The following is an 18057-nucleotide window of genomic DNA, read 5'->3' as shown; positions in this document are numbered from 1 at the left end:
CCAATAAAAATTCTTACAGCAATGCACCCTGACTTTGTGTTCTCATGTTTTTGTTTTCATTCATTCACTTTCTACCGCTTATCCTCACATGGGGTGCTGGAGCCTATCCCAGCTGTCTTCAGGCGAGAGGCGCCGTACACCCTGGACTGGTCGCCAGCCAATCACAGGGCACATATAGACAAACAACCATTCACACTCACATTCATGCCTATGGACAATTTGGACTCGCCAATTAACCTAGCATGTTTTTGCTATGTGGGAGGAAACCGGAGTACCGGGGAAAACCCACACACGCACGGGGAGAACATGACTCATGAGAACATGACAACTCCACACAAAGTGGCCCGAGGGTGGAATGGAACTCAGGTCTCGTAGCTGTGAGGCCTACATGCTAACCACCGTGTAGCCCTGTTTTTGTTTTCAAAAATAATTTCATACATTTTGGTGTGTGACAAGACTTTTCAAAGCAAAATTGTAACTTTCAAATGATAAAATTCTATTATATTGACATTATTTCTGTTTGGAACCAATTGAAGTCGGACCTTCTGGACAAATTGACAATACCCAAAGTTCCACACAAGACAACTAAAGTTAGTCTTGGAAAAAAATATACTTATTTCATAATTATGTCTCTTTTGACACATTTTCCTGAAAAAATATGTGTATTATATATACATATTCCAACATACATGTGCTCCACAGGGGAGACCCATAAATGCCTACAGAAGAATATTGTGAGTTGCTATATAGCAGGTGGTGCGTGGGCAAGCATGCCCATCTCTTTTAGAAACTGCACTACAGAATTAGGTTGTTCTAAGTCAGCAATAAGGGGTTTCCTTTCAACAGAACAAGACTCTTTTTCCAAAGTATAACAAAGGCCAGTATCACAGCTGGCAGATAGACAAGTCCTTCCTGCACTTTAAAATCAACCCTTGTTATTTTAAAACTTTTCCTGCAGCTGCAGATAATTTTAAGCCTGGTGACAAATCTTCAGAGTGCACACATTTTTAATGGACATCTATTAAAAACAATAACAGGAAGAAAAAACACGATTTTACATGGAGGTGAGAAACCTCAGGATAACCCACAAGCCAATGGTAAGTTGCAACATAAACCCAAGGGACAAAATTTACAAACAAGATAATTTTTTTTCCTCAAAATTTATTGGATAAGATAACATATACTTAAGGTCATTTCAGGATTTAAAGGCAGAAAAGGCACATTTATACATTCATTACAGTGTTCCCCTGATTATCAAAATCAAAAACATCTAAAAAACAAAAAAAGCGTTTGGAATTCTTTTCAGTTGTATATTTCATAATTCAGGACATGAGAGCATAGTTGATGCAAGAACGCAATCTTTCCATCTCTTTCCAGATGTCCATCCTGACAGCTGAGCTGAATTTTTTTTCCAGTGGGTTTTGTCAGACACTGGAATCACTGACATGTAAATGTACTGCACAGTTTACACTGAGGGTTTTTCTGAAACACTTATCTAAAGACAAATTTACAATTCATGCTATCCAACAATCACTTTGTACCTGAAAATATTTCCAATTAAAGCATATTAGGTGTAAAAAATAAATTGTTGGGGCCAACAATATCAAAAAGATCGAGAACGTCTTTAATTGCTGCCTTATTGTCCTATTTTACCAGCTGTAAACAAGTGAATTAACACTCTTTGGATCTGTAGGACTAATAAGAATGAAATGTCTTATGGTTCTCGTGATCACATAAAAATAAACTCTGGGAGAGAATCAATTTTGAAAGGAGTGAACCATATGAACAGTACATGTGTGTAATACTAAAAAAAAAACTGACAGCCCTTACCAGATTATACAGGCTATACGGAAAGTGCATGGGGTTGAAACTCAGAGCTCATTAATATGGCATGCATATCAAATAGTCGGTGGAACTTGAGAGAACTCACAAAAGAAAAAAAACATGAAATCAAATTACACTGGAGGAAAAGTAACACAGCACGAAATTAAACTGCAGCCCTGCAAATCCCCCAACTCCCAACAAGTAGCTGCTACAGTAATAGCAAGTGCTAACCTTTAGGTGTCAGTCACCAACAAGCGAGGTAGCTAAAGCGAGCAATTGGTTGCAGAGTTACAGTAGTTGATAGGTTCGAAAGGTTCAGAGGTTAAGGCAAGTTGCAGGTGGCACTGATAGCACTTATGTAAACACACCAGGCTGATTGGACACTGTCTGCTCGACCAGCTGAATGAGGCTACTAGGACGAACTGGGGGAGGCGCTAAAATGGAGTGTAAAGATGGGCAAGAGAAAGAAAACTAAGGGGAGTAGCACCATTCCCCTTAGGACATGCACCATGGTGAATTCCATGTTGTATGCAAAGCATGACTGTGTTGGGGAAATGCGAAGAAACATCCAAATCAAAAGGGATCGTTTAGATTGTTGACATGAAGTTACATGACACCCCCATAAGCAGTGAAGTTTGTCAACAGCGACTCACTTCCTACTTTGTGTCCTGAGCAGAGTTCGGCTAGTTGCTGGGGACAGTTACACAGTTCTCTCTTCTCAAAACACTATGCCATCAAAAGCACAATAAGTTTGCATCACAAAATGACTACTCGAAAAAAATCAGAGCTCACAAATTGCTCGGCATTATTTTCTCTGCTGTTGTATCACTTCATGCACCAGCCTGTCCACTGCTGAAGTCGGCTCAGTTCACAAAGTGGGGAGTGAGTCGCTGTTGACGGACTTCACTGCTTATGGGGGTGTCAAAACACCCAAACTATCCCTTTAACATTGCCTGGCTGATCAAGCCTGCGTGTATCTGCCAAGGTTCTTTGAGAGGTCCAGTCACTGCAAAGGCATTTGAACCTGTGAGTGCGCGCATGTCTGTTTATGCCTGTTTATGATGCGTCACATGCATGTGTGTGTTCGTGCGGAGTGGATATGAAGACCTGCACAGGCATGATTGTCAGTGTTAATAAGATGCAGTGCTTTTGGTTAGGTGGGCTGATGATGGAAGGATTACAATGGGCTGAGGTGAAAAAGGTGTTAGTAATCTCTTAATGAGTGCTGTGGAGCAACAGGAAGGAACACGAGTATGACACACAAACACTGAGGAATGCATACTGTAGAGCCACAGCGTGTCAAGTTAAAACAGTGAGAGATATAGCACTTAGGTAGAATGTTTTGGGAATAAAAACACAAAGAGCCAAGGTAATACGGAGGAAATATTTGGTCCAGCATCTGCCAACAGCAGTTTTAGCAGATCAGTTTGCTTCTGTGAAATGCATCTTGATCAAAACATTTGTTTTCATATCCGTCCACAAGGCAGAGAAATGTAAATTAAGCCAGTGAAGATGGTGGTGGTTTCTAGTAATCAATTCATCATGCTCAGATGACAGATGGCCTATGATTGGGTACAGGATGGGGATCTGCTCTATTGATTACAGGTCTCCATCTCCAAAGTGATATGGGTAAAAAGTGCCACAGAAGAAGCCCTATTAGCAGCCGCCATTGTGGCTGTCTAAAATCCTTTGCTGCTTTAATCGTCGGCAGCACTTGTTCCTCTTACTTCACCTTTACTGCGAAGCTGTGGAGAAGCAGAAGAAAGAGCTTGTTATGCTATGGAAGTTAAACAGGTGAGGACAAGTAAGTGAATATTTGCAGCATTGAAAAAAAAAATTGCCTGCTTGTGGGTGGAACTTTTCCAAACGTGGTTGCATGTACTTAATAATAATAATTATTATTATTACATTACAAAGCACTTCACAAAAATAGACCGACTGTTTTCTAACAACCTATCCAAACTTTACTAATCAAGTATCTTGTTTATTTTCTAGGTAGATAAAAAGCATCTATTTCAGATTCGCCAGCCCTGAGGCTGATGGCTTCGGAAAGCCAATTAGTGGTAGAATCTGATAGCTCAAGACGTTAATGGAAGAGTTCAAACCAACTGTGGCTCTAAACAGAAGACCAGACAGATCTGATAAAACGGCATAAGGATTCACTCTCCTCCTTCCATCCTCCCCCAAATCTTCTCTCCTCTTTCACTCAATCATTGCTCAGACTCTTTTTCAAAGGCAGAATTCCATTTGTATGTTAATGAGGGAAAAGGAGCCATCTTGAAGGTAAGCGCTCCTTTGGCCTTCACTTCTTTCCCTCTTCTCTGACAGAAGCATTGCACATTGGCATGCACAAAATGACTATTTTGGTTAGGAGGCACCATACATTGATGTCTGAGGTTGTCGTTCACCCCATGCAGTCAAGAAGTTGAATAACGATAACACAGTGTTTACTAGCTAGCATCGCACGCCAGTATCATTTTGCACAACGACAACCTCGTCCCTACCACGGCCCACTTTGATGCTAAGCAACATTTACTTATTCACAAGGAAAATGGGAAACACATGCTGGGACAATGCAGTATGCTGGTAGACAGCATGGAATGTTTGAGCCTGGCCCGTTTAGGCTACGCCAGTACAGTTCAGCATAGCGTGAATTCTTACTTTTTTTCCCCTTTTATGGACAAAAGTTCTAAGAAAATCAGTGGGTAAGGTTTCACAGAGAATGTGATTCACAGAAATGAGAAGCCTGTGATTTACAGTATGTCACTAAAATGCATGCATTTTTGCTGAGGATTGTGGGTACTAAGCTTGATCCGGGCTTCCGCCTTTAACTTTAAAAAGAGAGGGCTTCTTATAATGTGCATGCATGACTGAAAAAGGTTAGCAGAGATGTACTGAAATATCCAGCGGGACATCACAAGTTTACACAGTCAACACGTGCTCATGCAAACATGATATGTGGTTTTAATGGACCATTCTGCTAGCTTGTTGAATCCGGGCCAATAAAATAATTCAGACTGCACTATACTGTAAAGTGTAACACATACATGTGTGTACAATTTCAGTGAACAGTCAGACAACAGCAAAAGAGTAAATGCAGTGAAGTCTGCAGCAACAGAAAAGGTGGGATACACTGTGGACAACATTCTGTCATTGTTGAAGACGTAGTGGTGTGCCTTGGCAATCCAAAACAAAGTTTTATTAAAAAAAAGAAAGTCAGAGTTGACCGTCTTCTTCCCTTCAACCGTTGATCCTAACTAGTTGGTAGGTGGCAGTGATTAAATTACACGCATAAGTGGGAATTGAACCATGTAGCTTTGTGTTGGGAAGCCCGTACTTTTATAAACCAAGCCATGCCATCACTGCTGAAGACACATAGTGATTCATTAATGAAACATTCACCAGCAGAGGGCGCCTCTTAAATTGTCCATTCATTTTAAATGGGACAATTTCCACAGAAAATATAAAATTGCACTAAAATGTGGGAATATTTTGAAAAGTGTGAATAGGTAGCAAACTCGTCCAGAGTGAGCTGAACATTTTCATGTTGGATTTGTTTGAATTGGTTAAGGAATGGAGGAGTCGTTAATGAACAAAAAATGAGTCAGAATAAGAACTAGCAAGACGGGGAGTGTTTCTTTTGACATGCTAACTGTGTAATGCTCACAAGGATTGTTGCCAGTTTTGAAAAATTTAGAGCAACTTCCGGTTTATACACTGCCTATCACGAGTACAGATACGGATAGTGGTGTACTATGGTGATAGTGGCAACGCAAGAACGAGAAAAAAAACAAACAAAAAGGTTTTATTTAATCTGCAAAAAGACAGCGCTGCAAGTTAAGATGGAAAATGTTTAGCTCACAAATCAGTTAGTCATTTAGAGTAGGCAATACTGTGTAATAGAACAAGGAAGTGCATGTCTCACTCACTTGGTTGATGGATAAAATATCGTAATGTGTTTCACTAAGCTCGGTCTTAATTTTAGTTTGATCACTGCAAAAACTAAAAATCTTTGTCCTATTTATGAATGATTTGAATGTCATGGAGTGCACAAATTTAAAATGGTATCATATTGACAAGATCAATCAAAGGTTATTTTACAAGCTCAGTGTACTCACCTCATCCAGCTCCATCTGGGTCTCTGCCTCCATCCGCCGAATGTCATCCATTGTTAGGTCCACCCACTTGTCAATCCAGCAGAAGAGTTGACGGTGAAAGTTTGTGAAGATCCTCTTCTCTTGCTGAAATAAATTAGTAGGGCAGGGGCTGTGTTGATAACTTTGCTGATGTGCACATTTGTAAAATTTAGAAAATGTCAGACTCTCCCATTCTATATGGAAATGGCTTTGTCTCTTATGTCCCTGCAGAGTAATAAATAAAAGAGTAATAGGAAAGGTAAAGGGTGACTATAAGGGCATCATTTCATGTCTACAGGGCTCTAATAATGTTAACTACATTTAGAAAGTCAAACAGGTTTTCGATGCTCCGACTACAAAAATGAACTAATATCGAATCCCATTTCATGGAAATTCACTTATCCCTGCCAGGTTTGAAAACAATTAAGCACAAGAAATGAGGGAGGACTGTATACACTTACAGGAAAAAATCATGCAAAATGTAATTAATGGTAGCAAAAGTATATACACAATACATCAAAATTAGTTGACAGATTAAACCCCCCCCAAAAAAACTCTTAATATTAAAGAATCAATCCTGGTCAAGACACGTGGCTCTAACCTCATGGATGAAGCTCTCCACTTTACCCTGCAGGCCCCACCATTTAAACTTGACTGTGACCAGTTTGTAGGCACACATTCTCGGGCAGTCAGTTTTGGAAACCAGCTCTTTCTAATGAGAGAAACAGGAAAAGAATCACAAGAAAGAAGCTTCATATGATGAAATAATAAAAAAAAAAAACAGCAGACAGCGAAGAGAATACCTTTCAAGACTAATCTTGGCAGCATTTAAGGCTAAAAAAAAGTCAATACATAAAACTCTGCAAATGGAGTTGACTGTGCAAAGATAAAAGCACCTTAATCTATAACACACTTTCTAAACCCATTCTGTGTTCTGTACTGTTCTCTGCAGACAAGAAGAAAAGAAAGGGAACGGGGGAAGGCGGTGGAGGAGCAAAGTGGATAAACTCTAGATCAAGGGACTTGTTCTCTGCCTCCGCCCCGACAGTGACACCGTTCCCGACAGGCATGGCTTTGTGGCCACAGAAGGCAGATAAAACGGAAGTGGAAATGTGATAAGGGCGTTGTGGTGCAAAGCTGGTTACATTATTAACACCGAGGACCTGTTCGCCCCCAGAACAGTCCCAGAGAAGCCTCAGAGAACACCTGTTTAATTAATCAATTCATTCGGGCTCTACAAACCAGGAGAAAATGCCACAGACTTGCCTCCTTCGCCCCCATCCTGCTGGTGTTTGATGCTGCCATCAGTGAGCAAAGCGAGAGAAGGGAAATGAGAAACATTTCTAAATTTGCAGTGGGTTTAGAAAAGTTGTCATCGCAAAAGGAGAACTTCACATGAAACGCATTCTACATCAAAACACTTTCGGTGACATTTCTTCTCTCCCTCTCTGTGCCCCACTCAAAGCAGCAGAAGTTTTCAGAAATACAAAGCGAAGCGATATGCAAGCATGTGTGCATGCAGAGATAGACAAGAGTTGTATTGCTCGTGAAGCTGGCACAAATTGCGCCTCTGTTGTCGCATAACTACTTTTTTTCCTAGCTTTCCATGTCCACAGTCTACGAGAAAATAATCTAATTAAAACCAAAAAGCTGAATTTCTTTATTTCATACATGTAAAGCAGTTGGCTGCCTTTGTGGTGAGGAATTTCTGGAAGAAAAAAGAAAAAGTTTGACAACGCTAAAATTTTGGGGGCTCAGATTTTCAGAGCTGTTGAAAAGGAAGAAGGTCTGATGGAAAGACAACAAGAGCCCGTTGCGTTTATAGTATATGGGAGCGCAACAGTCCTCCAATCAAATGTTTGCACAGGTTACATTAACAATCATGGCTGCTGGGCCACCAGAGAGAGCTCATTGAAGCCATTGAACTGCGGCGCTAGGAATAATGCAATATGGGGGAAAAGTTGAAATAGTCACTAAAAAAATATTTTAAACTCATATTGGTACTTGTCTTCTATTTGACATATATAGCTGCGAAGTGTTAAGTTGCTGTGTGACTATTTTAGCCTTCTAATATGACAGTGAATCAGCCTGTTACGAGTATATTATATTGAGTAATGACCTGCGATTTCCGATGAGTTGACAAGCTTGTTATGAGTTCCCTTATAGCTTGTGATTGGCTCCTGCCAAAATGAATCGCTACCATTTCCTCACTGACTTGCGAGCGGCACAGTATTTAAACAATTAGTAGTACTGTAGTTTGAAGTATAGATGTCATGAGATGAGAATATATTACTCACACCGCTGTACGAGCCTCAAGGTACAAAGCTTAGGAAAAAGTTGCGTCTTGTACACCAGAAATTATGATATTATACATCCTATAATATTTGGTTAAATATCCCTTAGTGTCAATCACACACTTTTGTAGCCAACAATCTTCTAGCCCAGTAAATATTCAATCACTTTTCTTGGCAGAATTGTTGTTTTCTTAGTTTAAAGCGCAGTCCACAAATATTCAATAGGGTTCAAGTCAGGGCTCAAGGATGGCTATTCCAGAGGTTTAATGTTAACCTGTTTAATCTATTCCAAAACTAGTTTTGATGTGTTTGTGATCACTGTCCTACTGGAAGACCCAATTGTAGTCCAAATTTTGTTAATTTAAAATGAATATGGAAGTTAAGTTCACCATCCCATCCACTTTGTGCAGTGCACCAGTACCATTCACAGAGAGAAAGCGAGAGAGATGGACACAGAAGTAAAAAGCTTAGAGAATAAAACCATTATTTGCCCTGGTTATTTGGTGAATTTCTATTAACTCCAATTAGAAGTGAGAGAGTGGTTCTGTCTTGATCAACCGGCAGCTACATTCCTGCAGTTTCACTCTAGCTCAGTGTTTTCCTGATAAATACAGACAGATAATTGTGCTGGGGTGCAAAACACCTTTATGTATCAAAGTGTGCTATAACCAAGTAAAAATTAAACAAGCATCCTTAAGTCTTTAAGGACAGAGTCTTGGGGAAATTAAATGCACGTACACACAAAGCTGCATGTGAGCTTCCGTTTGTAAACACTCCGCTTGGAAATGTGTGGCGCAGGGTGGTCTTCATATGGTGAGCCAATTGGGGGCCAATGCAAAGCAAATGCATCATGAATGAAAATGCTAATTACTGAGCCTGTTGACCACTGGCACTTCACCAAGAATCACACATGTAAATTAAATTAAATAAAGTACTAAGTTTGTCAAGTTTCCCAAATAACTCATGACATGGGACGTAACAAGGTAACTGTCCAAATAGATGGATTTGTGCTCTTGCTTGCTTACACAAACAGATGGAGACAGACACGTAGAGAGAGAAAGAAAGAGAGATGGAGAAGTCAATGTCACAGAAGTAAAAGCTTGGAGAACAAGACACTCTTTGGCATTGTTGTTGTTGCTAAGCAACAGCGCGTGTTGATTAGCCTATTCGCTTGCCAGCAAACAATTACAATGAGTTTGTGTCTCTCACCAGTCCATGTTACAGCTGAAGATATCGCTTAAAGAGGATTCATATTTTAACACTCCGAGTTCATGGACAGTCCCCGTTCAAGCCGCGGCTAGCCAGTTAGCTTGCCTTGTAATAACTGTCGGCGCTTACTGTTCATTTGTTTTCACTGATCTACTTCGGTAGACACTAAATGCACTTGCTTTTGCGACCAATAAATCAATAAATTACAATTTCAGTGTATTATATGGGTTAATGTTTGTAGCTTTTTATACAAGACTCAGCTGAATTAAATTATATTATCATCCTGTGAAACAACTCAACAATTATAATAGTAGTAATAGACTCTAAGGTCCATATCGTCCAAAGTGATTTCCATCCCAGTAAAGCCATGAAACCTCTTGTTTTTGCGATAGAGAGGTTGTTCATAAACCCCCTCCTCATCCTTCCAAGATCCAGGTCGACATTTCAATACAATTTATCATTAGTGATGGTTGCAACCCTGCATGTGTGAGTCCTGTATTTAATGACCAATATTAGTCTTTAATTCATGAGAGAGCATTCATTACCACAAAATGCTGTAAACAGAGGACCCTGTGTAGATTTTGTTTTGTGTTACAGTAGTAACCCTCAAAGTTAAAACCTGGTTACCATAGGTACCATAGGATACAGAGGAAACAAAAGACAAGTTGAATCTGAGGTGAAAGAAAAATTCAATAACACTCAATTATTAACACTCAACATTCCACTGCCAAATATTCTTTTGTCATAGCCACAGGTGATGGCAACAAGAGTGTAATCAATTGCATTGATCATGTGCAAGATGAAGACATTTTACAGCATTCACATTCTCGGACAAAATCCACATCAAATCTGTAATATTTTCCATGCTGCAATATTGTTTAACATCAAAGTTTGATCGTTACCGCAATGTTTTTATTTACCTGCTCTATTAGGTTAGGTTAATTTTCCCTGCGTTATGATTAGGCTTGACAGGGACAATGTTGTTTGTAATAAACTACGACTGATGACCTGCATATATTTAAATGTTCAAGGGGAACTGCACTTCACCTAAGGACTGTGATTGATGGGCAAAATTAAAAAAAAAAGTGCAGTTCCCCTTTAGTGCTATTCAACGTAATTTTGGATTTTCCTTACAGATTTTGATAATTCTATGGACTGCTGTATTTTATAAATTAGGTTTGGCTTTTAAAATTGAACTGGAAGTGGAACAGTGTACAACAGTTAAATGCTAATGCTATTTTCAAGTCCCATTTTGGCTTTTATAAATGAGACACCTGGTCCAACATCTGTGGCCATAGTTGTGAAATATACAGCCCTTGCCAAACTTTTTGGGGTGGGGGGGGAGCTGAATACTCGATAAGGCTCAGCACAATCTGTGCTGGTCCACTGTTCAACCTCTTACATGGAAAGAAGAGTCTGCCAATAGTCTTTACTCGAATGATAAATGACAACAGATAGACACATGGTACCATGTTCGAAACAAAAGTCCAATATGAATACCTTCCAATGAGGCCCAAGTGGTCCTCTTCCGGTCTTGACTGACTTGAATATGGCAGGGTCCTCATCTGGCTTGTAGTCCTAGATGACAACTGACAGTTAATATGGCATACAACACATCCCCTTAAAAACAAATGCATCAAACTCTACAAGCTTGGAAGAGTCAATTGAAAATTTACCAACATACATATAATTCAGTGTGCGACAAGATTAGTGGCGGTATTCCTCGGAAAAGTCTGAAAAAGACTATGCAGCTGAGTGCAAAACTTGTTCTGCACAATTGTCCCATGGTGGCACAGAACTGGTGAAGTTTACTGTTGACCAAACTGCACATTTGAAGCAGCATCATATGGGAAACATAAGCCGACAAGGAGTCACTAGCCATAACAGAAATGATGATTAGCCCCTATTGACGGTGAGTAACGTTGAGTTTAAACTCAGCACTTCGTTATATTATGACCAAACTACATTGTTGATAAATATATACCCCTGATGCATCAAGTACAGTAAATTGGTCAGTTTTCTCCCCCTCATACCTACTGTTGATGATTATTGTTCTCTGAGTAATAACACGTGATCAAACCTTTTCTAATATTCAACACTACAAAATAAGCAATAAAACTATGAAGGATTTATGCCGTCATTTGATTAATTTTGATATTGGTCGATATCAAAACATGTGATACTATTTTGGAAATTCACTGCTCCCTTGGTTCATACACTAAGCATCTTTGGAACTGTAGTTCTTTGCAGTGTATGCAAATACACACCTCATCTACTGCAATCGGCAATCGGTTTAACACGTGCCCTTAGATAATATAAATTAGTAGTAGCTTCTACAACTGCCATCATTAATAAAACATCTGTTTGTTCAGTCCTACATTTTGTCATTGTAGTTTTCTTAATGTTAAATGTTTGTTAATGTAATGTTGTAATGCAATGTTTTCTTAATGTTCGTAATGTTAAAACATCATCTTGTCCTGGCCTTTTAAATGAATAACCATGCCTTTGTGTATCGCAACTTTGGCATGTTTGTCATACTCTGATCATACTGCTGCTTGTGTGAATGAAATGCAGAAAGACCAACTCATTGATGCGGTCATTAAAGCTGCAATAACTCGTTTGTATTGCCTATCCTGTTGTAAAATTGGAATGTACTGAGGATACAGAGTATATACATTAACTTTATGAGAAGGGCAAGAGAAACAGAAACTTGAATATATCAATTGCTCGAGGGCCCAGCAATTTTAAATAAATCATGATGTGCCTGCAGCTAAAAGCTATTTTTCAGGGCTATCAGCCAACATGAGGGTGCAAAATGTGTGGAACACACACGCAGATAGAGGCACATGCACACACACTACTAATTTGACTGTTTTAATGCTGAGCACTTGAGTCGTATAACAATGCAGTGTGCTGCACTAATGAGGTCTGTGAATCGATGTGCCATCGCAGACAAAAAGGAGCAACTCCTCAAGTAAACCAAAATGTGTTAGAGCCCAAGTGTGTGTGTTTATCTAGTTCTGCCATATGAAGAACTGCAAACTGTAATTACACTAACAAACTCATCGGTGCCGGCGGTACGTCCCAGGCCCTGCAGCCATGCCCGAGGCTGAGAGCTGATAGGGCCCTCAGACACAACACACTACTCCAGAAAGGCAAACATGTCCACCTCGTTAACTTCGCAGAGCAAACACACACGTATGAGCGCACGCACACATACTGATACGTCATACCAGTAACCAAACAACACACACTGCCAAAATTTAATGAGGAAATGTGATATACATAACAGCAATATGCATCTACAGAAAATCTTGGAAATGCAGAAAAATCTTATCACTATCATCATTTGATATTAACATATGGTATGTTTAATTACATATGCTATAAAATGTTTCATTCTCCAATCAAACAGTTCCGCTGTTATGATGGTTGGAGTAGTGCTATATGTATATAGATGCTTATAATTATAAATTAATAATAAATTGGGGCCATCAATCGATTAGAATATTTAATCACAATCAATCACATTTTGTCCACGTTAACTCATAATTCATAACAGATGGAAAAAGTTTATAGAAAGTCTATAATAAGTAGGGATGTAAATCTTTTTGTGGTAAACGATTGTATACGCAACTACAACGACGACTACATAAAAGTTTATGTATATACAGTTAGAAATTCCCTAGTTGTTGAATCTTTATTGAGAGTGATGATTTGACGGTCACTTTGACGGTCTTTGAACACACCGCCTCACACCGATACTTTATTAATCTCCAAGTAAAATTCACACAGACCATGATACTGTATTTTACCCTTTCACCTCATATTTGCCGCCAAATGCTAATACCCTTTCACCTCATATTGCTGCCAAATGCTGATACTATGTGGGAATGTATGAAGGTAAGGTTTGATGACCTTATTGAATGCTAATGTGCATGTTTGGTACACAAAGTCTCTGGAAAACAAGCCCAGACTCGTACTGATGGATGATGGGTTATGTGAGAAATTAACACATATTTCTTTCCCCTTTCTGTGCATTACTATAACACTAAAAAAACAAGTTAATTTCAACGAGCTTACAATACTGTCAATGGGAGACACATGTTTTCAAAACATTACCAAAACATATTTTCTCGCATTGATACATAAAAAAATTATGGCATTTCTGTTGAATTTTGTAGCGAAATTGAGAGCTAGGTACCCACTCTTCTGTCTGTGAATGACGCTGTCGTGTCAGCATCAATATGCCAAGGAAAGAATTCAGTAGCGTTTTAAATCATCAAAATACACCAAGATAGGCCTACTGCAACTATGATCACTGTACATGTTAAACTGCATGATCACAGCATGTAGTATGTCAACATCAACAACAACGCATCTTTTTTTTAGAGGGCTTCATAGTCAAAATAGGTGTCTCCCAATGATGTTCATTGTAAGCTAGTTCAAATTAACTTGTTTTCTTGTGTTAAAATGCACAGAAAGGGAAATAAATGTGTTCATGTTTCACATAAGGATTGTGAATGATGGGCAAAATTCCACAATAAGTGACTTAGAAAAATATTGGCCATTAAACGGATAATCTCTCTTCACAGACAGTGTTCTTAGTGATAAGCATGCAATAACAATGCTTGTCCATATGCAGGCAGACTACTCACAGCAGAGGAAACTTGGCTTCTGTCTGCAATGTCAATAGGTACAACGGTGACTTCCTTCCATGATGAACGGTCTACTTTGTGCACCTACAGCACAAACATGAAAATAAAACACATAATGCCTGAAAATGCATATGTAGGCCAATACACAAACTAAGATGACTTTGTGTGACGGGAAGGTCCTCACATTTTCTTGTGTTCCAAGATCTGGTTTATGCCACGTCTCAATCTTGATGAAGAAATTATCTTCCATATACTCATTCTGCAGAAATATGAATTATAGATTTATTAGAATGCAGTAAATTATCATCTATTCATTTATTGATCAAAATAAACAAGCTATTTAAAGAACACCTACCGTCACAACTGACCAAACACGGAAAGCAAGGAGGAAAAACAAAAACGTGTTGGTTATGAAATATATTAAACACAGTGAGAAAAGATAATCATTCAGTAAATGGTGGAAAGTATTAAAGTAATGTCACAACTATGGAAACAAGACTCACTGGTTTTGCAGTAGGGGTATGCGTTCCAAGCTTTTTCATGAAATACAAAGGCACCTTCTGGTGCCAAGAACCTAATAAACCCTGGAACTTTACTGTGGAGTCATGTAGGAGGAGGACAAAAAAATACATTTGGTGTAAGTATAACCAATATTGTCCATAATGCTCTGTTACTTTAAAAGCACATACAGTATCAATAATGACAATGCTGCCACTATCTGGTACCATACTGCAATTACACTGAAAACAAAGTCAACACAGAGGTGTCACAAACCTTTTCAGATGGTAGATTTTGTGTGTATACTGTCCTTTTTCGCCATCTCTCTCATACGGCTCATTCTTCAGTACCTCAATCCCCTCACCACCGCCCGTCTCATTTTTACTTGCTTCTGCTACTGAAAACAACTGTCCCACTTGATACTGTAACACAACCAACAAACAAGTTTAAGAACAGAAGATTTGGTTGAGATAGATTGAGGCAGCATGTTCTATTGAAAAAATAGACCAAAGTAGTATCTCAGATATAGTGGAACCTCTCAAATGAGGGTTCAAGCATAAAAAGATTAATTCTGTGCTATTTGTAACAGTTTATAGATTAGCTCAGCATCATGTACAAGGATGATGAAAACTGCACGTTAGGGGTGTCATGAGACACCCAACTCCAAACAATGCACGTGATTGGGTCCCCGAGAAGGAGACGAGACAAGATTTTAATAATTTTAAGAAAAGTACAATGAAAACATCATGTTTACTTAACTGAGTCACAAAACAATGCATGTGTTTTGAAACGTGTGCTGTCCCAGTCCCATAAATTAGAATACTTTTGTCTGTCATGAAGATGCACGTTATCTTTTGTTCAGAGGTGGTGTTTGTTGTTGTTTGTACTTTTTAAACAAAAGTGTGAGAAGATCCCAATTTATCGAGAAGACATAGGACAAGAAGTTAAAAGGAAAAAAAATGACTCACCTCCTCAACACTACAGGGTAAAACCACTCGGCTAGTCAAGCAAGAAAGAGAGAGAGGGGGATGAGCTACAGTATATAGTCTTACAAACATAATGCAACATAATAGCCTCAACATCTACTGAATAGTAAAAAAACAATGTATTATAAATATTTTCATATCCGTAAGTTAGATATCTCTGTCACTTTCATAGTATAAAAGGCATTTGATTGTGATCTCACCAATTTTCCTCATTAAAGCCATTACTGCCCAATTGGACACAATGGCACTGATGATAGTGACTGATTGTGGACACAGTGATATGTACATGCGTCATTTAATGGCATGTTCCAATTGGTTGGTTTGGTGACAGCTGCCCTATACTGACTGAGTTGATTTAATTACATTTCAAGACACTGCTTGTTATCTGACATGGACCATGTTTAGTCACAAGACGCCTTTATTGTTGACATTTTCTCCTGTCTCACTGCAAGATGTGTGATCAGTTTTTGAGCTAGGATGACCAATTATTCCCTCGATTTTGCCTTTTATGTCTAAGAAAACGAAAATAAAAATGTGGGATTTGGCACCAACATAATTTAAAAAATAAATATATATTTTACATCAAGGTGCTGTTTTCCAAGCATTTCATAATAAATATGATTGCAGACTAGTACAATCATATTTCAGGGTATGACTGAAGTATATTCAGTACTTCAAAATTATATTTTAGGTCTGGACCAGGAAGAAAAATGATATCGGAATCAGATCATATTAGTAAGTTTATTCTGACATTTTTGCAAAGATGCTGGGAGGTGAATTTCTCTTGGAAATTAATAAAGTATCCATCTATCTATCATATTGATTTGTCTGCCTGCAATGATATCAGCGCACAGGTGACGACTTTATCTAACAGTGCAATGTCCCATAGAGCAACAAGCTTGTTGGGTCAGTCTGCCCGGCGTCTGGAAATATTTCACATTGGGATGGTAAACATGCATTTTACAATCACTATAAAGCACATCGTCCTTCAATACTTGTAATATAATAGTACACCACCTGAAGAATCACAGAGCCCCTCGTAGCGTATTCTACAGCAAAATATTCAGCATTGCTGAATAATTTCATAATTTGCATTTTACTTTGTCCTTATACAGATGTTTGTGCCACATAGAAACGTGCAGCTTTCCAGGCTTATTTCAGGCTTAGTTAGATTCTTATCTGTACATTTGACTACTTAATGACAAGATGTTTCACATTTATATGAGCCACAACTTGCATTGCACATTACAGTATTTGACGTATTTGCAGTGTTTCTTTGAGAAATGAACCCATTCGTTATACTACAAGTGATTTTAGTTTGAAGGAATAGCTGCAGTCAATATCGCTACCGGAAATGAAGTGGTGGTCAGTATCCGTTAAAAAGCAAATATATCGATCACGTCTAATACTGTTGTTTGATTCGACAACTTTTGTTTGACCCAACTTAAGACTGGGGCTAATTGCTAACTAGCACAACGTCGACCCTTACTGAATGCTGACATTACAGCTAACAAACTACAGTACAGTTTAGTGCAACAATTTACATGAAGAGTAGTCAACTATGTACGACAATATGATTTATGTCCGAAAAGATAACCTGGCAAGAACACAGGGTTAACTTAAGTCGAGTGGCGATAACTATAGCAGCGCCAGGTGACAGCCCACCGCTATTAAAATGACTAGCTATCGTAGCATTCGTGAATAGGAAGCTAACGTATGGTTCAAGAATGTTCTTCACTTTAAGGAACAGTAGCAACACTTTTATATGGTAAAAATCGCAAAACAGCCATGGACTGACGTATTAATATGTGAGCTACTCTCCATGGACATATAAGAAACAGATAGTATAACGGAATCTGTCAACGCCGGTAGGCCACAGTAGTGCTTGGGCAATCCCACCCTTCCCCTCGTGTTTAAGACACAATGATGAAAAGTTTCCTTGCGAGTGTACAACCAATCAACCCCCGCTACCCACGATCTAAAACCCTTATTTAAATCTTAGCATGGTCTCAAAAGACGTCTAAAAGAATGGATTGACAGCAATATCACACTTACTACTCCCTGGTGATGACCATCTCGTCGTACTTCTTCCAACTGACCGTTCTGCCTGTAGCGACCGCTGATTGCTGCTTAGAACAGTTGAATCCCGCCCATCGCTACCGATGATTCGCTGGAACAGTTCGCTTATGTACGTCAGCCAATAAAATAATTCCATTTGTTTGACAGTTAAAACTACAAAACCAAGCTAATTATGTTTCAGATAAAAGTCATTATGAATATTTACTATACAAATGGTGGTGGCTGTTAAATAATTTCACTTGCGACCGGATAGGATTACAGCTTACAGCTGGGTTGCTGATACTATCTAGAAGCAAAGTTTGGCTTTTGACCTCTTCCAAAGAGCAGCACCTTTGTGTGTCCAACGTACAAGTACTTTTTTATTTTTAGAATT

The 18057-nt window shown here is 38.8% G+C and overlaps 1 protein-coding gene across 1 annotated transcript; it reads right to left on the bottom strand.

The window, feature by feature from the left end:
• Positions 1-1067: 1067 nt before the first annotated feature.
• LOC131128605 (phosphatidylinositol transfer protein beta isoform-like) lies at positions 1068-17770 on the bottom strand. The gene is made up of 11 exons (XM_058071610.1): positions 17661-17770; positions 15588-15618; positions 14896-15041; positions 14625-14716; positions 14477-14484; positions 14306-14380; positions 14122-14205; positions 10964-11041; positions 6562-6672; positions 5943-6065; positions 1068-3569 (listed from the first exon to the last, which is right to left on the bottom strand). The coding sequence occupies exons 1-11, from the start codon at positions 17678-17680 to the stop codon at positions 3522-3524; spliced, it is 816 nt and encodes a 271-aa protein (XP_057927593.1). The 5' UTR covers positions 17681-17770; the 3' UTR covers positions 1068-3521.
• Positions 17771-18057: the final 287 nt, after the last annotated feature.

This window comes from Doryrhamphus excisus, chromosome 4, assembly GCF_030265055.1.
Source record: "Doryrhamphus excisus isolate RoL2022-K1 chromosome 4, RoL_Dexc_1.0, whole genome shotgun sequence".
Classification (NCBI taxonomy): Eukaryota; Metazoa; Chordata; class Actinopteri; order Syngnathiformes; family Syngnathidae; genus Doryrhamphus; species Doryrhamphus excisus.
This window is presented reverse-complemented; position numbering and strand designations above follow the sequence as displayed.

What these genes read in the sequence shown, in the direction of transcription:
- LOC131128605 (XM_058071610.1), bottom strand. Translation starts at nt 17,680, where the DNA reads ATGGTCATCACCAGGGAGTA. An exon ending in TACCCTGTAGTGTTGAGGAG is followed by an intron (nt 15,042 to 15,587) that starts GTGAGTCATTTT and finishes GTTGTGTTACAG; the next exon opens with TATCAAGTGGGACAGTTGTT. An exon ending in ATCTTGGAACACAAGAAAAT is followed by an intron (nt 14,206 to 14,305) that starts GTGAGGACCTTC and finishes TTTGTGCTGTAG; the next exon opens with GTGCACAAAGTAGACCGTTC.